Here is a 22774-nt window from a genome sequence, read left to right on the forward strand (position 1 = left end):
ACTATAAAACCGTAGTCCCACGAATCCGTACATTGTGAAATACCCCCCAGCGTGCTATGCGTTTCACAAACTGCAAATTTCATTTTCGCGTGCATACCGTACATAGATTGAGTTGTCGACTTTATTACCTACGTAAAAGAGTTTATTTTTTAAATAAAAACCGATATTCGTAGCAAATAAAATATGTTTTCACTGTCAACGATGCAACGGTGGGAACTTATAAAGCCGGTTTAAGACCGTGTAAGATATTAGTTTATTAAACCATGTATGTATTAATACTGCTTTAGAAGGATAACTAAAGCAGTATCGCTATGTATAAGATATTTTATCATTATTTCGTCTGCTGCTAGATCTATCCTTGAGACTTCCAATACAACCAGATGGAAGCGGTCTGCATCTAGACTCTTCCGATGATCTAAGTAACGACTCTTCCATATTCTTCGCTACGCTTGCCAGTCTGTAATCTCCACTCCAGAACGTTAAACCTTTAGGTTACTTTATAATTATACTACTAGTTCAGTAGTAGTTAATTAGTAGTAGTAGTAGTTAATTATACTACTACAAGTTCCATGAAAACCTAACAAAATGTCATTTATAAAAGTATTAATTAATCTTTAAAATCGATTTATCGTTTATTTTGCACGCGGAAATGCTAGTCACCTTAAGTGTGCGAGTAGGACGGGTAGAGCGGGAATGACAAGACGCACACGAAATATTTAAGAACAGACGACTTGACGTTGGTCTAGAACCCTTGTTCTACGGCCCATATTCCTTAGGATATTAACTAGCACCTATACTAACTAGCACCGCATTTTATTGTAATAATTCTCAATCTGGTAATATTGCATGTGATGAAACGATCCAAATGAGATTCCTGAGGGATCTCTTCGACAAATTTACGTAAATAAGGTTTAGGCTAAGTGCATTGTGCACTCTATGCCCTTTAGCCATCGAACCTGTATTTATGTATTTATTTATTTTACACGTTATGATACACCCAAAATTCTCTTTATATATAAAAAACAAGGGAATGTAACAAAATAAGATACGGACGGTCTTATCATTGGCGGCGATCTCTACCAGACATTTGGATGGAGATGCCAATGTAAATGCCAATAAGGCAGATGTAGATTTAGACTAAAAGGAAAAATAATGTAGTAATTAATTATTTTTCATTTATTTTTCCACAGTTTCATCAATATCATCATCATTAATTTATGGACATTAGGCCTCTCCATAGATTTACAATTAGAACGGCCTGCATTATCAAAGTCGTCCACTTTATTTGTGGACTTCCTTCGCTACGCTTGCGGGTTCATGGTCTCCATTCTAAAACTTTTAGGCTCCGACGGTATCTGCGCGCTATGGGGCCGAACCCTAGGTATTCAGCTGCAATTTTTTCTACGCGCTAGGGGGCCTGCCCATTGCTTGTGAACAAATTGACATTGTCTTAGGAATTTATTGTTAAAGTGGAACAATTACCATTTTTGTTTTATCATCATAATGTTCGAGATAAAAAAAAATTGCTGTAATACGTGAGTCGCTTTGAAACTTTTAATATAAGGGTACGGATAAATAAAAAGACATAGCCTTTAAAAATATGTATAAATTATTTTCAAGAAAAAAAAATGAAAAGAAAATACAGCGAAAATACCTCGAAGATAAATCAACGTTTAGTCCTCAGGGGAGCTGGAAGGATATCGCGAAACCGTCTCAAATGAAATTTCTCACTTCAAAGCGTATATTATTTTTTCTTACAAATATCTCCGACTACACTCGACATTCGTCTCTATTACAACTGGATAAAGTATCAATTATGTCTGGAAGTATTGCAGGCTGTAGCTTGAGAGACACTCACGCGTGAAATGTATTCGGCAGAGCAAATTGTGCTCCAAATTCAGTGTGTGCGTAGAGCAAAGCATGGCTGTGCGCTCTGAGAATACGGGAACATTGCGTGGGCTACGTTTAATTCACAGATAATATAGAGATCGAACTGTTTTTATATTGAGTCTACAAATTCGCATTTAACACGTAGCTAGTAAAAATATAATTGATAATAACGGGATGTTATAACTGACACTTAAAAGCTGAATATATCCCATGACCTGCATTCAGCGTCTTCCAACGACGTCAACCACGTGGTTTGTCCATCATATATATCTTTAATGACTCCCGTTATTGCAGGCGTCTCGTTCTCCCCTATCTCATTTAGGGATAGGGAACTTACAAAGGGAAGGTCGGTCTATTACTTTAACGCCCATTATCGAGGAGATGCTATCTTCCCTAATCTTTTTACCTAACAGGAGCTCGAAATCCCATCGGAGTCCTCCTAATGCGGAATAGTCGGCTACTAGGTGCATTACCGTCTGGTCTACTCCCGCATAAAAGAAGCACGGGGGTATTTACTTGAACTGACCTGTGAGGGTATGACAGATATATTAACATTATAATATTCTCAATGTAAGTACATATTACATTCACTGCTTTACATCGGCAATAATATTTCCTACAGGACCGGGCGGAAACGGCCATACCTTAAAGACAAGAACAGTAATTCAAGCAGGCACAAGTCCGACATATTGTTTCCATTCCTTTCTAAGTAGCAAAACCCTGTTTTATTACAAGAAAGTTGATGTATAGATGAAAACTAGTTAGCTAAGGGAATTTGAGATATTTTGAATAAAAATAGAGGAATGTATGACTGGGATTATGATCGAAAAAAGGAGAAAAATAAATAAATAAATAGTAGTGAAAAATTATTGAACCGTAAAAAATCATGTCCCTCCCAAGATAGGGGTGAACGAGTATTTAAAAGAAACCCTGTTTCATTAAATAACTATTAAAAGTCGAGTGATATTTAAAAAAGTATTTTTGAATTCATTTGTGTCAGACGATAAGCCCGATAAAGGCATAGGCCTTTCCCAAACCATGGTCACAATGACCAGTCTTCCGCTGCCCACATATAACGACTTTCCGCGGCCTTTGGTATGTCGCCGGTCCACCTTGTGGAAAACCTGTCTACTCCGTGCCCACTAGCTCATGGTAACCACTCGAAAACCTTTTGGACCTAACGGTCGTAGCCTATATTTTTTTAATATTTCATGTTAACTTTAATGTCAATTTTTTTAGCGATCTTTATATTTAATTTGTTTCTTGTAAAACATGGTTGCACAGACTTATTAGGACTAGGGGCCACTCGAGCAAATCATGAACTGGTGGCGGGTCTGCCGCCAGAAGTATAGGTAATTAATTTTTTTTGGTTTTATTCTGGAGTAGAATTCAATAATTTTCGAATGTACGAGAGTATTATTTTTGCTGTCAGCGGGCCACCAGTGTTCGTCCGGCGGGCTGCGGTCTGTGCATCCATGGTAAAACATTTTAATTTTTGCGATAGCATACGTATTTGTGGTAGTTTAAAATTATAGCTTGAATAAAAAGTAGATTTTCTTTTCGTTAATGCGGTGTTTAGTCACGGTATCGCTCCATGCTTACGAGAACTCACAGCTCATCGTGTCGACTAGGGTTGTCAATTATATATTTAGACTAGTTTTTAATTAGTGTAATAGTTTTATTTATATTGAACACAAAACAAAATTTCAATAATGGTTAAAGATGATTAAATAAGTGGTGATTTGTCGTTTTCATTGTAGTATTCATTATTAAGTATTTAATGTATTTATTATTAATATACATAATGAGTGTATGTTTTAGGAGGACCGGAAAGTAATATCGCTTTCTTAAGTTACATTACATTTTTAACAAGTTTTAATTTCTTATCAACAATATGTTCACCTTCGTTATCGACAACCTTTTACCAACTAGTATACAAATTTTCAATGCCAGAGCTTAAAAATCAAGCGATTTTTCTGTTAAATATGTCGACTGGAACAACATTACTTTCTGGTCTCCCTAATATATGTATTTTGTGTATACATTTATTACATATCTATCACGTACAATATAAACATCGATTACCCATTATATGCAATACAACAGTTCCAATATTTTAGTTGTCCTACATTATCAAGAGTGCTAACATTTCAATTTTTTAAGAATTAAATTAAATTAAGTGTTGAGGATCCAGTATCCGTCTGGATTGACAACAAAATCATTGCTGTCAGGAGTGACTTTCTTGCGATGCTATTTTTCTATTGAACATTTTTCGAACTATGCCCTTATGGAGTAGTTTTATTTATATGTAGAATACTGCAAATATAAACATCGTTAAATAATTAAGGAGGTTTACTTGAAAAAGCTTATTAAACATTTCTATAGGCTTCACTAAATAGGTAGTTATTTTGTGAGCAACTGTTTAATGTATTTTAATTCGAAATTATTTTTTTATTATAGTACATGTATTTCTCAGGCTTAGTTCAGCGGTTTAGGTAGGACTATAGCCTATGTAGATATTTATAGTATAAACACTATTCTGCTTATTTTTCGGCGTCAAAATGTGTACCCATGTGAAAAAGTCTGCTTGTAAAATGTCTTCGTTATGAAACTAGGACCAAATTTTTCTACAATATTAGTGAAACCTTTGAAAAATCTTAAAAAACCTACAAAAGTGATTAGAAATGTTAAACAATAAATACGATATTGACAACCCTAAATTTGAAGTTCAAATAGCCTACTCGAACACATTTCACACGTAAGAGTTCTTCGTATATTGTGTTTAAATATAAACTTTGTGTTACTACAATAAGGGTTATTTTAGAACGATTTATGCTTTGTATTTGATACGGCCTAAGAATGACGAATTCAATTTAAGACTATTCTGCCTCCTCCAGAAGTAGAAAGATCGATTTCGAAAATGATTTTGTTATAGTTATTTATGGTTTGGATATTTCATTAAAGGTTGTATGATTTTTATGTAAATAATGATTCAGGGTTCTTTAATAAAACAGAAAAGATAGCCGCTGGGGTCTTAAGTTGTTGAAGTGACCAGGAATGACCAGAAGAGACCACGGGCCGGCAAGCACAGCGTAGCGCGTCCACTTTCAAGGTGGACAGATGACGAATGTAGTCGAAAAACAGAAGACTAAGTTACAGGATCGCTTCCAACCGGTCTTGTTCGATATCTATGGAGAAGTCTAATGTCGAGTATTGGACTTCTCACTGTTGATATGATAATTTTTAGTCATAGATCGCATTATCTGTCTATTAATATATAAAGTTTCACTGGGTTTAAGATAACATACCACGGGAGTCACGTAGCTTATACTACTTTGTAGTAAATATGTGAGATGGCCCCTACAGAAGTTTCAGCTCTGTAAGGACTACGCCTAGGGTTGTCACTCAAATCGTTTTTCACCATCGATGATTCCCGAGAGAGCCAAACCAACGCTCGATTGCTATTATAGGGATTATGCTTTAAAATTAAATAGAGTAGTCGAATTCGTATCAATGTAATCTTAAATTTTCTCTAATCTAAATTTTTATATTAATATATTACACCAATACCTCGCTTTGCGTCGTGGTTACGTTCCAAAAAAACACAACGCAAATTGAAACGCCGCAAAGTGAATTAAGATTTTCTATAGCAAATCATGTAAAGATCGAAGATAGGTTCCAGGGTCACGAAAATACTACTTTTTAAAAAAGAAAATTAACAAAGTAAATATTTAAAAAACAAAAATAATAAAACTCTGCCAATAAATAAATTGGTATAATATTTACCTTTTTTGTAACCAGAAACAACACGTTAAAATTTATAAATTTACTATTCTTTTTTAAAAAAGCCACAACACACTACGTAATTGAAACTGAACTCTTAAAATTAGCAAAACAAAGTGAAAATAAAACTGTATTCACATTGCGTTGATTTTTAGTTAAAAGGAAATCCCCGAGTTTTGCTGGCATGGCGCAATTAGAAACAAAAGTGTTGCCATCATTTAGAAAAAAAAAAGACAATTTCAAAAAAAAAATTAAAGGCTCGAACCCAAAACAACGCACACAGTGAAAATTGGTACTAATTAAGCAGCGACGCAACTTCGAAAAAAACGCAAAACGAAACGACACAAAGCGAGGTATAGGTGTATTGTAGCCATTACTACAGGCAGCTAGTTAGGTTCCACTTTGAAAAGTTTCCTGATAGAATTACCATCAATTATTCATTTAAATTTTCAGTCTTCAGTATAGTATTATTAAATTTCAATAATGGATCATTAACAGTGATCACTTATCTACGTCATGAGATGATGTTAAAATAATCCAATCTAATAGAAATCAGATTTGGCTTCTTGGTAACGTCATCCTTCAACTGAAACCCACTAAGGTTTACATGCACTGATCTGAAGACCTCACAACAAACATAGATAAATTTCTTTGATCACTTTGTCTGTACCTTTAATATAGTAATAGAGCAATTAGTTCCTAAGATTTATAGGTAAAATGTATCGAAATTTCAAAAAATCAATTTTTTATCAAAAAAGAAAATCTTGTGATTTGTGCGTCAGCTGAGAAGGTGCGGTGTATTTGTTTCCTATTACATATCCTGTTTATAATGACAATCATAAAATATAAAATAACATTAGATAATACTATATTAGATATGAAGTATTAATAAACATTTTATCTTGCGATTACAACTTGGCCGCATTTATTGTTATTGTGAATCAACTCACTATGTCCGGGATATGATATGCTTTTATCACTTTTCTTATTACTAATACTTTATAACTTTTAACTAGATTTTTGCAAGCCACATCAGAGATTACCAAACTGTAAGCTGAACAAGTGTTACGACGAAGAAGTATTACGAAAAAAAAAACTTGTGAATTTGTATGTGGACATAGTAACAAAAAGTTTAGCAGTGAAATTCTCATGGCGAATTCATCAAATTCTAAATAAGGTCTCTAAAAGAAAATATAACATAATTTTCTTCGCCATTACCATCGAATACATTTCGATGTTTTTATTTGAAATTGTTTGCATTTATTTTTTAGACAGAAAACATTTATTTGTTATAATTTTCGTATTTATTAATTTTTATTTTAGTTACAAAGTCTTTATAAAAATACTTAAGACTTTACTGTTTTAATTGAATCACTGTTCCGTTAAAATATATTTCCTTTTTATGTTGGATTCAGGCCAGAATGTAATAATTACATTTCTTCTTCGCTTACATTATTATGCTCCGATCCTAGAAAAAAAATATTTTTATAAGTCAAATTAAAATTAACAAATATCTTGAAAATCCAGTTCAGACTTTGATTAATTTACTTAATAGCTTTTCTTTGGTTATTACTCCTTCATCACCACCATCATCATTATGTCAGCCACCTATAGCAAACCCAGACACCTATTGTTAATTATAGGCTTTCTCCGTAGATCGGTCTTGCACCAAGCGACTTTCTGCGACCATATCATCGGTCCATCTAGTAAGAAGTTTACCCTCGCTGTGTCTACCTAATGCAACATTAGTTTGTAGCTAGAGTATATTTTTGAGTAGAGAAAATAATGATTAGCAACGCTTAAATTTGGAGGCCACGGACCGGAAAGCGCAGTGTAAGTTCTTTTTAAGAACGTCACAAGACGCTCTTCTCAATCTTCTTCTTCTTTCTTCTATCTCTAAATCTTCTATAAAATATACAAATTAGTCCTATGTTCACCTGTAATTACTATTAGCTCACGAACCATATAGAAAATTAGTACAATAAAAGTATTAAAAAAAATACAGAAGTATGTATATACGACTTTTATCCAATTGGACCTTCCATCAGTAAATAAAAAAATCTCACCTAAGTTCCCGCAGAACATTTTAGTACAGTAGAGCACGGCCTCAGCCGAGCATACGCATCGATTGCACACAACTCGAAATGTTGTAAAAGGCTCGCATGGTGACGTATTAGCTGAAGCAACAATTGTTAAATGAAAAATTATTTATGTACCATAACACAAAGAGATCACATATTGATAATTTTTGTATTAATGCAAATAATATATTTATAGCACAAAATGCACAAATAACTTTAATTAAACACGAAGCAATCAAACAGAACCAACTTATGTGGAAGTTAAATTACAAAAGAGTCGATTAATATTATTTTTAACGGAACCTTAACTTGTGTATTACTATATAATTTTTACATTATTTCCGCAGGTAAATATATTTGTAACTTTGACAATTACAAGTATTCGGTAATGGCGTTTCATATGGAACAGTGTTTTATTGCAATTACGATAATAATAAATTAATCTCTATTGGTGTACCATTTGGACTGTTTTAAAATATCAGATTGTTTTGTGCTCTTTTTTTTCTGTAGAAATTTGTCTTATAAAACTTTGTCCATCAGATTTGAATGTTACTGATATTTGTTTTCAAAAGAAGCATGTAACCTGTCAAATAGCTGCGGTAAGAATTAATTGATTAGAAATAAAGGTTTCTAACAGCATAATTTCACGCTATTTAACTGTTAATAGTCGTATATCATGCATTTTAATAAGCCTGTTGGCATCTGTTTTTCGTCTAAGTTCTGAAGAGGCAACGAACACTAGACTGAAGACTTAAGGTCATTGGATGAGGACAGCGCAACATCAGTCATCGTGGCGATCTTTAGGGGAAGGCCTATGCTTAGCAGTGGGCTTCTATCGGCTGATATGATGATGATGATGAACTAATATATAGCTACTTCCGCTATGTAAAGTAGTTAGTACAGTGCAATAAAGTGCCGGGCTGGCGGGCGGTGCACTTTACAATAATCATACAATATCTATTGATCATTGATATAGACATCTAATCAATTGTGAATTAAAATATTAATTTAAATACGTTCAGAATAATCTTACATCTTCGCCAGTATAGGAGTAAATCGTCCTCGACGAACTTTAAAGCTATGGCTGACGTGATCTGAAAAAGATGCACAAAATGAAAACATATCTGACATTGGACTTATAAGCTATTTATTAAATAAATACAAAGCGGCTGTTCTATAAATTCAAAAATACTTTATATCAAAGTTTCATAATATATATCATATTATGAAAAAAAGTGATGATTTCCCTGATAAACACCTTTTTGCTGTGACATTAAATAACTTAAACAAGTTATACATAACTTATACTTGAGTTTAAAAATTCTACTTTTGAATGTTTATTAAATTGCTTTTAATTTCCTTTAATCTTTTAGCCACCTTGTTTCACTTTTAATCATTGTAGTGCTTTCATTTTTGTTTTTAATATTATTTATTAAATAACAATACTGATTGTGTGAATCGTGATGTTGAGTATTTGTTACTATTTCTATACAAATAGGCCCCGAAATTTGTGAGGTTGTAGTTTTTCAGTGTCTGTGAAGTCAAATCGCAGTGGTTTGTGGGTTTTTTTTGTAAAGTATTTTTAACAACTTGCATTTTTACTAAACATGTCCGATTGGATAAAATATAAGATAAAAAATGTTAGACAAGGAGATTTCTTGTACTGTTTTGTATGTCACTTGATTATTTTTTTGTCTTAATTGACTCTGGCAGGTGAGTGTTCTTTTTTATTTTTATGGCCATCCTTTTTGGAGACCTTTTGTTTCCTCCTGCCATATGTAAGGCAGGGATATTACATATCAAGTAATGTTTATTTTTAATTTTAATTCTTTAATTTCACTTTATCCTTTCATCCTTCACAATCTATTACATTTCCTTCTCCTTTCACAACCTCTGTCTTTCATTACATTCATATCGTCTCACGTGCTTCACCTTCCTTCACTCCTCTTTGTTCTTAGAACAGTAGAACTTACAGTGTCCCGGGAATCAAACCCGCGGCCTCCGATCACAAGTCCCCCACCCATAGGCTACCATTGCTTGACACATATAATCATCAGTACTATTATCCAATGATGTTATGGTGCAGCACGTGCAAAGAATAACCAAGTTCTTATGTAATTCACACTTTGTGCATTAATTATATAGGATCACCACTACTCACAAATTAGTTACCAGAGGATGGGCAGCTTCGTCTGTGTACCATAATACTACACTACGGTCGTCAACCCGCCTACCAAACTGGCGATTATGGTATATCACCCATAGATATCAAATATGAGACACCTATGCCTTGCAGTGGGCGTGTATGGGCTAAAACGATGGCGACTGTTGTTATTAGCCCTATTTCTTAACACAGTTATTAACTACTCTAGATAAAATAAAACGAGAGAAATTCATTTCTAATTGACGTCTAAATAGGTAGATCATCTGTTCATATAACTAATTACCTTAGCTCAAAGAACATGCGATAAGAAATATAGCGGCGTTTTATAAATCTATATATTTAAATATAATTAAATTACATATTTATTGATAACGCTATCGCCTTCATGCTTCATTACCCCAAGGATATATTCATCACTATCCCAAGGTGTGCAATCGTCTAAGAACACAGTTTAGTAGCTTAGTTCGTACACAAAGATTACAGATATATATATATAAAAATATAAGTAAGTTGCAATTAATGAATAAATTATATTTACCAGTAGAAAAACAACGGGTATTCCCCCGCGCATTTCGCTCGATACTAAAACACTTTTATATTTGCGAAAGGAAAATCGATTATACCGTTCCACTCGGCACTCGTGTTGCGAGTTTGAAAGTATAATCGTATGATTACGTTTTAATGGGTTCGGAGCCAGTGATGCGAGTTATTGGCCAAATTCACGCGCTTGTTTTCCATTACGTATGCCCGTGGAACTTGGTGGATAGTATAGTATTGCTGCTGGTGATTTTCTTCGCAAAGAACACGTATCATTGCCATATATATCAAAATGCATAGACTTTTTCAAATTTAGTGTACTTTTCTTTATCGGAGTCCACAAGTGCGAGGCAATAGTGGGCAGAAGGCACCTCGTCACTAAGACCTCTTTTAGGGTATAGAAGCTCAAGCTCCTGAAGCTTCTGCTTAGAGTAGCTATATCCTGCCATTTCACCGTATTTGGAAGCCGCCGAGCTATTAGATCGCTTCGACTATCTTCAAGGGCCTCTACGTGGGTGTACTCAACTTGAACTGTCACTTGCCAATAATACCCCTTTAGCATTCCCACGCAAGGGCGTCAGAGAGGACCGAACCTTGATTTGATCGTTTGCTTTTACCAGGCTTATAATACTACTATCACTTCAGAAAACCTTTAATATAGTTTGCGAACACATATTTAAGAAAATGGAACACCTTCTCTCCTTACAATAGTGATGTCTGATGTTCTTTTATTTATTTGTTTGTGTATGCTTCTGTCGACGTATGTGAGCTACCTCGCGTGCACGTATCTTTTCTTCCTTGATAAAGGTCACCGATGTACGCGTTAGCAGGTGGAGGCGAGTTACCATGAGAGCACGTACCCGGTCTTCTTTGATGTCGAGATCACCAATTTACGCATTAGTGAGCAGAGGTCAATTATCACCTAAGTAAGTATCTGTTCTTCTTGATGAAGAGGTCACTAATCTTCACGGTAGCGGGTGGAGATAAGCACGTATCTGTTCCTTCTTCACAACGAGGAAAATGAGAGCCAGTTGTGTTAGAGGAATGTGTTTATATATTTACAATATCGATGCAAACGCAATGGCAGCGACCACATCACTGAGAGCGTTCGAATTTAAATTGGCTTTCGAATTTGAATTTGGAAGCGCGAGGGCGAATTAACACAAAACTATTGTGGACACTACATGCGTCGATGCTAAATATTAAAAGCGGATAAAAGATGGTGGGTTAATACCGTGTTTGAGAAACAAACACTTTCAGACGAAAGCACGTTAAAAGTTATATAAAATAGGAAATACAAGTAGTCATGTCGCGTTTATGTGTGAACGCACACGGTGAATACGTTCACTTGTAACATATAATTGAGTGGGCGCTATAACATTTTTTCATCTCTGTCCTAGTTTTCTTTTATTACTATTGTATATAATATTTTATTCAGAGCCTTTTGTGGGGGATCTCCCTTTGTGACGGCGCTAAGATGAATATTATGGCAGTAAAATATTTTATCTGTCGTAAAACCTAACGCGAATGGTTCTCATTGATGTGTCTTTGGCAATACGGTGACGAGTACAGTACATCGACGAAGTTTTTTTTTTACATAGAGTAATAAAACAAGCAGAGAGTTTTTACGTAATATTAAATTATATACTTTTCTTAAGATTACACTGTGTAGTCTAAAGTTTTAACGAACGCAAAAACTGAACTGAACGGAAAAACTTTTGTTTGACCTAATGTTTTATATCTATTCTTGCATTTGAAGACCGCCCGGTATATTTTTCCTTTTTAATGAAGTCTGTTCAATGTTTCTTGAAAGAATATCTAAAATTTAAATAAATAAGACTGGCCTTCGTCCTCAATTTTTTTAACCCATTTCCTTGCGTAACGTATTCTTGAATTGTTACCTAGAAACAATGCCTATATTAAAATTTTCTGTTAGTGCACGTTCTTAAAGATTATTTAGCCTCGTATTTAGAAGCTGTCTATATTTGAGGAATATCTGCGAAGAGCCCTAATTAAATTTTTATTTATACTGTTTGATGTCAAACATAGATATTTTAAAAGTAAGGAAGATAGAGGAGGCACAGAATCATTTTGGTACAGCCACGGAAATTGCATGCTTAAAAACGTATTCAACAATTACGAAGTTTTTTTCTAATTTTTTTTTATGAAAATTGGCTATTCTTTTTTCGTTATCTCTTGGTTTTAAGTTTTAAATAAAACATACTATAAAACCTTATACTATCCGGGAAGCAGCTCCTGATTGGACATTTATGACGGATACGTATGAGAAACATTAAAGAAACCCTGAGAATATAGCGGCAATGTTTTCTATACCGAACTATTTCTATTTTGAAGAACATTGAAACGCGTGGTACTAATAGGTCTTCTGTTCCCGGGAAAACAAATATACCTACTGACCTAGAAAACGTAACGACTAGGAATATATTTATAGTGAATTTGCAGTCGATGAAGGTAAAACAGCGAAATATCTTTAAAACTCGCTGAAGGACTTAGGTATGTCAAAGGCGTACATCAGCTTATTTTTGAAACGGGCTTTCAAAGTTGAATCAGCAGCATTGTTTATAATTCAATTAGGTAAGGAGAGAAGTCTGGTTGGTGAAGGTGAACGCCAATGATTGCAATGAGGCCTCTTTCAACCTTTTGCGCTGGCTTGGAGATTTAAAACCCGCGAGCCTATAAATAAAAAAAATACTACAGATGTGACTTCTAATGTGTTGTGTTACATAATTTATATATATTCGGTTATCGGAGAAAGGTTTAAGCCTACTACGCGAGTGGTTAGCCTGAAGCAGAGTACGCAGTATCTCTCCCTAGAATCCATGAAGTGCTTAGAAATTGCATCTCCGTTAATGATTCGACTGGTTTTGGATTAACTCTACATGGCTACTAAAAGCAAAAATTGTGTTAAGTCGAATAACCTTGGCGGCTGTATTTCCAGAAATTTGTCTCGTGATGGTTTCACTGTCTTGAAACCAAATGTTATTGATGTTCAATATCGAAATGAAAAACCCTTTTTATGTTTGTTTTTTAAAAAACCGATTCGATTGTGTGAATATTAAAAAGGTACTTGGCACAATCCGGATAAGAAAAGAATGTAACAGATAGAAGCTGTTAATCTTCCGTTGACGGTCCTAAAAATCAGCACATCCCGCGGCGATGGCCTTATGACACAAAGGAATGGAGGAATTTCAATTTTTTTCGGCCTCAAAGAAGGTTGCCTGGAGGGCGGTGCCTTTCATTTGCGAATATTTTTTTTCCTTTGTATTCTTTAAATTATGATATATGTTAAACATTATGTAAACTACAAAGACATCGATGGATCAATTTGGATTTGGAAATTTATGCTTCGGTATAACAATAAAGATCTCTCCATACAACAAGTTGCTTTTAACTGAATTATTAAGAAATCGTAGTATACAGAGGTCGAATCCGTATTAATGTGAACTTTTTATTAAAACTATTCTTTTTATTATTATTATATCGATTTTAAGTTAATATTTGTTTCAATTACTTAGATAACAGATGATATATATAAGTGATATTTAGACACAGGTGAGTATTTTACGAAAAAAAAAACATGAAGTTGCGGGCAAAACTAGTTTGAAATATAAAATAATTCATGTATATTTTTAATGAAAAGATAATGATGATATTTGCTGTGATACTTTTAAAAATAGATAAAATTTTATGCACATTTTTTTATCTTTGATAAAAATAAAAATATAGCAATAGGGGTAATCTTTTAGTATTCAACCCTCTTTACGCACAATTTGTAGAAAGTTTCAGTGTGTACAAACTTTCGATAAATATACGAGTAAATTTAATGTATAAAGAGCAAATTTGTGCTTAACTGGGCGGAAAATCGCCGGCCTCGAACCACATTATAAACGGGGATAAGAGTTTCAGTCAGTCATAACTATTTATATTTCATAGAACTATTGTTTAACACTTAATTTTCTTCTTATACTTAGAAACATAAATTATGTACATTAAAAAAAATACGTAAAGAACAAAAATATCCATGTATTTCAAGCTATAGCTCTCTTTATTTTTTTTTCATAGTCTACATATTTATAGCTATGTTAATTATTATTTAGAATAGTATGTAAAACCTACCCTGTTGCCTTTTAGAACCTTTCGTATCGAAACTATATCTAAAATAAAGTGCACTTCAGCGCTAGGTTAAATTGTCTCGGTTTTATTTTCTTTTACTCTCAGTTTGATTTTTGTTCAGAATTACCAGAAAAAGTAGATTTGATAAAAAAAAAACTTTTAGTTTTAGTTTGTTATTTTCATAACTTTATATTTTAATATAAATATTTTTTCATATTACAAAGGTGGTTTTCAACATGTATTGCTGTGTACATTGAAAAAAACTAAACTGCTTTCTAAAATGCGCATCCCTCACTAAACGTGGAAACGTTTCTCTTCGACCAATATTGATAACAATTTTCTACATTTTACCACTGGATAAAAATAAAGTAGTTTTTTAACATTTTGCTTGCCGTTTTTTCCCTTTTATAAGATGAGTTTTGAAAATACGTGTCAGTAGATCTTTATAAGACCTATACAAGGTCTTTTACATCGTACAAGATATAGAAATAACATTTTTATAAATTTTAAAAAATTTGAAAATCTTTTTTCTTGCTATATTATCATTACGTATTTATTATTTTTAAACCTATTATTTTTAGACAGGGTTTGCTATTCATAAATTGACAACAAATTACGTACACATTTAGCTTTTGAAAGTTTTTACATCTAAAACCAAACAACCTGTTTTAGCATTCCCCTACATAATATAGGACAAGAATTGATGGCCCTAGACTGGCTTGAGAGCCCTGAGTTTGATGAAGCTGTAAAAGCCTAAACGGCTAATAGCGTGCAGCAACAATCAAATATAGCCAGATGGCCCTAATAGAAAAAGAAGATGAAAAGAAAAAAAGAAGGTGGGAAGAAAGCAATTAACCAAACATCAACTTTATTTTTTAAATATTTAATAAGTTATACATTTACACGTTTGAAACCTCTACATTTATATAATAACCAATCAAACTATACAGAAATGTGTCATCATTGTTTAAATTTAAATAAACTAATAAGTCAAATAAAATAATGTTTTATTTTTACATAAAATTCGTTTGAGTCGTATCAGCCAAATACCCATATTCAAAACAACTGTCAATGACGCCCTCTATACGTTCTTTAATAACTCCCACAGTTTTATCCATCAACTGTCCAACCTTGAAAGAGTCCGGAAGATTCGTGCCATCTATTTTTTCAAACGCCGCTAAATCCGGCACCTCTTGCACCGGTCTCTGTGTAAAGTTAAGCATTATCAACGCTAATCCCAGGGCAGGTTTACCGTATCTTTTTAAGTCAGCGTCGAATTTGTCTCGAGGGTAAACGTAGTTTACTTTCAGGTCATAGTATTGTAAATATCTATCTAATTCTGAGTGGTAAAAGTCTATCCATTCGTAATAGTGTCGGGATCTTGTGGCGTAGTCGGTGCAACTGAATATCAAGTTATGAATGTCAGCAACTGGAACGCTGTCACGTGATAGTTGATAGTCAATTAATATGCATCCTGATGGGTGACCATCCTGAAAAAAAAATGTAAAGGCTTTTATTTATGATTTCCTTATAGGTACTTGTTAATAAGTAATGAATTTGATGAGTTTTTGTTACAGGAAAAGCATAGTGGTTTAGTTCTGTAATAGGCATAATTTTCAGTTATACAGGATGATTGTAAAGAGGTATGAAAGCTTACATATACGAACACCCTATCCAAAAATCAATAATTTTAGAAATAATAAATAATCTTATGTTAACATAGTACTAAAATTGTTTTAAAATTCGAATTAATGTATCTGGCTTGCAGACTTTATTCTTTAAGATATTATTAGCTTGCGTATTTTATTAGAACCAACAAACTAATATTAAATATTTCAAATTTTTCAATGGTCAAGGTGAAATAAATAAATTAATTGTGTAATCGATATATATTACACGATGTAGCTGTTAAAGTTTAATATAAATCTTCCGTATAACTGTAACTATCAAACGTGAAAACTTTCGTTTTTGTATTACTTTGACAATGTCCTCAATTTGCTGCATACAGTAGAGTAATAAATTTAAAGGCTATGTTTTCAATTCAAAAAATCACTGTCATCTTTTGAAAAGAATCATTATATTATTATAAACTTTATAATTTATGTATAATGAAGGTAGATATTGGGCACCATAGGAAAGCTCAAAGTCGCTCAAAGAATCACGAAGAGAATTCTTGGAATTTTTCCACGAGGTCGAAACTCTTCGAAGATCAGCGAGTGATCAAGATTCGAAGATCAAGTGGCATTGGGAACATAGGTTACAAAGCAGATGGCAGCTCGAGTGTTTAGGTCCCGGAGTGGAGACCACGGGTAAGCAAGTGTAGAACGGCCAGTCACAAGCTGGAAACACAATCTTAACAAGGTCTTCGGAAAACGTTAGATGCAGGACATTTTCAACCGATTCTACTGGAAATCTATGGGGCAAGCCTATATCCAGCCATGAACATCCAACGGCTAAAATGATGTTTATGAAAGTGAATTTAAGCAAATTGTAGCAATTTAACAAACATATTTGGTTACATGTGTTGGTTACATTTGATGGATTGACACTGCACGCAATTTTTAATAAAAATATTTGTACCTGCATCTGGAACATAATATTATTTGTCCACAAGTCTCCATGCTGGATGACACTGTACTTTGAGCCCTTGTCTGCGCTTACCAATTTCATCCATGTCTTAACTAAATGTTGCATAACATAGTCTATCGTGTTTTTGTATCTGTCTTTATCGAATATTGACTTCAGGTCGTTTAAGGCATGCTCGAAAAACATTTGCGTCTGCGCCATGGTTTTAGGGTTAACCGAAGCGTTCACCAATGTTCCCATGAACTTGTCAAATACCTGAGGCTCCTTGTTTCTTAAAACGTATGAAAGTGAGTGAAAGTTTGCCAAATTCTTTAGTACTGTCTTAACAATTTCATCGCTTAGAGGTTCGGTTTTGTTTAACATAACATAGTTATATGGCTCTAAATCTTCTAATAGTATGATTTCGTTAATTGGCTCATCAAGGGTTCCGTAGCAGATAGGAAATTTGAATTTGTCATTATCAGGTACACCAAAGTTTTCTTGTAACTTTCTAAACATTGGTAATAGTTCGTTGTATATGAGTGTTTCATTTGCGAAGAAGTCATTCACGGGTCTTTGCTCACGGAGTATCATGTTCGCTGGTGCTATTTTTGCTATCATTTTAAATTCATTACCGTCTTCTTGTTCAACTTTAATCCGCTTGACATAAGCTCCATAATTATCTCCTTTCTTACCAACAGCTTCTACTGTAACTATACTGCCAGTACACTTATGTTTCTTTAGCACTTCACTCACAAATTCAATTTGTCGTTCTGTTATTGTTTCGATTTCTCCTACAAATTCGTAAGACATTTTGTAATCGTTTGCAAATTGTATCACCGCGCCAAACGCAAGCGAATGTTATATATGAAGTGTTATCGTTGTTCGATTATCACGTTAACAGATACATGCAATGATAAAGGTTTATCAGTGTTGGTTTAATTCATAGCTGCGAAAAATGTGACAATTAATCGCAATTGACAACATCACAATGAATATTAGTTTTTTTTGCTGTTATTTAACTTTGTTTTTTCAAGTAAAATAGGACACTTAATGGTAAGTATCCATTTGCGATGCTTTCCAGAATTAAAAAAAAACTCAATATTTTGACAAAAATATATATAAATTTTAAATAAAAGATATCGTTGTTTTTTCTAGCTTGTTCACCATTTACTAGCGTGATATCGGTGGATTAAAAAAAATTGTTACATTTATACTTTGGCTTCCTACTTATCTTTATTTGCCACCACTTGCAATTCCTTGACACAAGCCATGACACCATGAGAGAAATCTATAATTGCCAACTATTCTCTTCCTTATTTGTTCTTCTTACAAATCAGTCAGATTTGTGAGTTGTGTCCGTTGAATACTCTTCTGTCACATCTGTTCTACTTCTCTTCGGAATGAGGGAGTCAGAAAATCGTTACGCATATGTTTATAAAAGAAGTATCAAGATCTGTTGACGGAAGAATCAATGTAACTTACTATATGTGTATGATAAACAATATTATACCCTTTTATTTAAGTAGGTCTTCGTTAGTAGGAATAGTGTTTATCATGTATTTATTCTTTTTCATTTACATATTACGTCTACTTATTATCTCTTCACCGTCTGGGGTTGATGGTAGAAAACGTCCGTAAGGCATTAAGTCCCTCATTTCATCATATAGACGGCCACTGCAAGGTATAAGCATTCTCCTAAGATATTTATGTGATGATATACTATAATCTACACGCTTGGTAGGCGGGTTATCAATCGCAGAGTGATTTTATGGTACGCAGAGGACGCTGCTCATCTTCCTTGAAAGTTGTTTATGAGCTGTGGCAATCTTATGTAACGATTACACAAAGTGAAATATATAATATTGAATCCCGGGAATTGAACCTATGACCTACGATCGCAAAGAAGTCTCAGTTCTTTACTGCTGAGTTACCACTGCTTATAATATAAAAGAGAAGCAAAAAGATTAATCAATATATATTAAAAGGAGAGTTTGTTTGTATGTTCTTTATAGAATCGTAACCTATGAATTTAATCATGTGATGATATTCAGCAAAGTTGCGTATGAGCATATGAGGTTTCTAAGTTGGTATGTCCAATTTTCGACTGATGGCCCCACTGTCATTCCAACGAATTTCATATATTACCGTGACAGTTCATGCTGATTTGAATTGAAACGAAAATAGCAAACGAATGATGACGTTTCGAGTTGTAGGTGTCATAAAAATTTATGTAAATTGATTAATGTCCAGCTGACATAATTAAATTTAAAATGAAAATAAAAACTAAACGAACTAAATATATTTTGTTTAATTTCAATGCAAGCGAAGTCGCGGGGTTAAGCTTCTTAAATTAATAAATAAATTAGTAAAATATTACAACTATATGATCTTATACGTATCTATTCTAGTTCATAAGTCTGTCGGTGTGATAAAATCTATTTCTTTGATCCATTTCTTCCTAACATTACCATTGTGTATTTATTTGCAAGTCCTTTGAGACGCGCGGTCTTTGTGCGGCTGTGCAGCATGAGTAGCGTGCCAGTAAAACATTTTATTTGTCAGAAAGCTTCGCTCGTATACGTCACGTCGAACACTTGAAGTGTTTTCTGTACGGATTTATTTTTCTATCGTTTGAAATGTACAACAAAGTCAAAAGTGTTTCATGAATTCTACAGAATGATTTGTTATGGGTGTAAAAGCTCTAAAGGGACGTATATTTACATATGTATTTATATATTTACTTATAGGTTATATTTAATACATTTTCAAATTAATTACATGGTAATATTGAACCCTTAAATGCATGACTTTTATTTATACTTTAATAAAATATATCTTGCAGATAGGTACACTACAATTCAGAGGAAAATATTTTTATATATGTGTAATATTCTTACACTTATTTAATTTTTTTTCAAAACCTTTTGTTGCAGCTATACAACACTATGCATTTACTGCTACTTATACCGTTTAAGTGGTATGTTGCGATTTGCATCATTATGCATTTAAGGGTTAAAGATCTTCGGTCTCTAAACAATGCGTGTTGCCGGTGATGATACAACGATCCGAGACGTGGTCACTTATGCACGGGACTTTTAAGAAGGCTTAAGATCACCCAGAGAGCAATGGAGAAGGCTATGCTCGGAGTTTCACTGCGAGATCGAATTCGTAATGAGGAGATCCACAGAAGAACTAAAATTATCGATGTAGCTCGAATAATTGCTCGTTTAAAGTGGCAGTGGGCGTATTTGGGGGAGGTCTATGCCTTGCAGTGAGTGTCCATCGGCTGAAAAGAAGTAGAAGAATTGGGAAGCATTACATGAAAGTTTATTTCGAAAGCATACACTTAGGTATATATATACCTATAAAGCAATTTATATATGAAATAATAAGAATTTCAGAGCCCGGAGAAAGGTGAATTAAGCTTACCTTTATGTTGTCTTGTATGTATAACTTGATTTGGGAGCTTATTTAAAAATTTAACATGAAGTCAAAAGATCTCTTGCATCTTATGGACTTACCACGAGATCGTTTTCGATGTTTGATATTTGTTCTTGTGGTTAAGTTTTAATAATGAAGTTTCATATCGTGATATTTACAACAAGTTTGACGAATTCAAACGTGGTCGTACAAATCTAAGTGATATTAAAATAGTACCAAAATATAATTTAAAAAAAGTATCGGTTTTTTTGGGACTCAATCTGAAATGTCTCTATAGTAAGAAACACTACTTAACCGCAAGGATACTACAGCTCTATACAACTAGCGTTAAGTGCCAGATGTAAGTAACACGCTGTACATAAGTTACGTTGGCAATCGAACCGAAGACAAATGTTTGTTGCCAAAGTTCCACGTTCGAATTCGGCGCGATATTGGAGACTGGAGACAAAGTTGTCTCGGATATTTTGGTACAGAAATTACATACAGTAGAAGGAGTCAATATGTACAATTTGAAATTTTAATTTATACTTAGTTCCATTACAAATTCAATGATTAGATTTATTTTTGGTAAGTTAAGAGATAATTGACAAGACAGATGTTAAAGTCAAATAATAACTCCTTAGAGATCTGCCAATCTAAGCATTCCGTATTAGCATTCTCTATAGAACAAACGTGAGGTATTTTTCTTACAACGTTGTTTCATTCCATTTAGCATAGAAAACCTCTATTCTATTCTATTCTATTCCTGATTAATCTATTCTATTCTCTATTATATTCCTGAGGTTCTCGTCCCCTGAAGTTTCTATGTGCCTAAATTTCTTCGCTTATTTAAACTCGGAAATTCCTCTATGTATTATGATGCAGTTTTTAAAACAACTTCAATTATACTATATTGCGTGGTAATTTGATGAATTTCGGGGCAGAAAGGTCGATTCGAACTGTTGGTTTACCATTCCCTCGAGACTCCTTCTCTCCACATAACAATTAGGTAAACCGTTATTCAAATATCTGTTATCATTTCAGTATCAAAAGTACGATATTTCCTATCAGAAAATAGTTATATTACTACTAGATACTCAATAATGCTAGTAAGTTCATAATAACAAGTCATCATTGTCATGATTGTGTACAATGATGTGATCCAAAAGTCACCACGGCACGGCATAGGCATCTGTCAAAGATCACTAAGCTGACAAGTATTTAAAATTAATTTAATACATATGTTTATAACTAACAGGCTTGCTATATTACAATCGCTAGACCACCGTTGTAATATTTCATTATTATACTTATGTTTAATAAATTTGAACCGAAGGTCAGATCGCAAATGTCAGGAAAATCCTTTGCAAAATAATGTATGGTCACCCTATTGTCTAGACGAGGAATATCGTAACGCAATATATTATTCACCACTTTCTTCGTATGCATGTTGCGTAGCAAGTTTTCTGCGTGACATTGTTCAGTGACCGCGACAAGTTGCTCAGTGCAATTTAGCAGGCGCCGCTTATGTACGAAATTTATGTTACTTCATCTTACTACATGTCACAACATATTTAAGTGAAGATTTAAGTTTAGTTCGTTACATTTACAGTACGATGATTAATTTTAGTTATGCTTTTTCTTTACACTCTACATTCATCACTTTTTAGCCCTCTGAATATACAGAGTGATTGATTATAGGCGTGAAAGTTTTAAAGGGGTGAATGAAAAGCTCATTTGACGAGAAGGAAAAAAAGATTAAGAGTTTTTACACATATCTACAACTCATGTACAAACTGATCACTTTAAAATATATTAGATCAATTTTTTTTCTGTAACGCGACAAGCCAATAACTTGTATCAGTACAAAGTCTGCTGGAATATATAGTCAACAATAATTAATTTAAATTTGTAGTAGTTTGTATTTAAAAAACAATAGGACGAGTGGTGTTTTAAAACATGCATACGAGGGACTCTTTTGTTTAATGGATAGATATAGGTGTCGTTATTGGTGTAAAGTAAGCCAGCCCTGAACCTGCTTGGATTGTCAGTCGGATTTGGCTCCGCGTACTGTAAGCGTTGATTTAAATTTAACTGCATTACAATGTCATTTGTAATTTAATAAGCCGGATCACAATATACACGAAGTGCCTTAAATAATCATTTGTCAAGATTTATTCCTAAAAGCCAACGTTAG

The 22774-nt window shown here is 33.6% G+C and overlaps 1 protein-coding gene across 1 annotated transcript; it reads right to left on the reverse strand.

Annotated features, from left to right (window-relative positions):
- Positions 1–15602: 15602 nt before the first annotated feature.
- On the reverse strand, positions 15603–17992 carry LOC137923764 (uncharacterized). The gene is made up of 2 exons (XM_068767031.1): positions 17170–17992; positions 15603–16079 (listed from the first exon to the last, which is right to left on the reverse strand). Exons 1-2 carry the CDS (start codon positions 17965–17967, stop codon positions 15603–15605), a joined length of 1275 nt encoding a protein of 424 aa, XP_068623132.1. The 5' UTR covers positions 17968–17992.
- Between the last annotated feature and the right edge of the window lie 4782 nt (positions 17993–22774).

Source organism: Battus philenor, unplaced genomic scaffold, assembly GCF_028537555.1.
Source record: "Battus philenor isolate CCGP_79_NKW_IND1 unplaced genomic scaffold, ilBatPhil1.0.hap1 SCAF_22, whole genome shotgun sequence".
Classification (NCBI taxonomy): Eukaryota; Metazoa; Arthropoda; class Insecta; order Lepidoptera; family Papilionidae; genus Battus; species Battus philenor.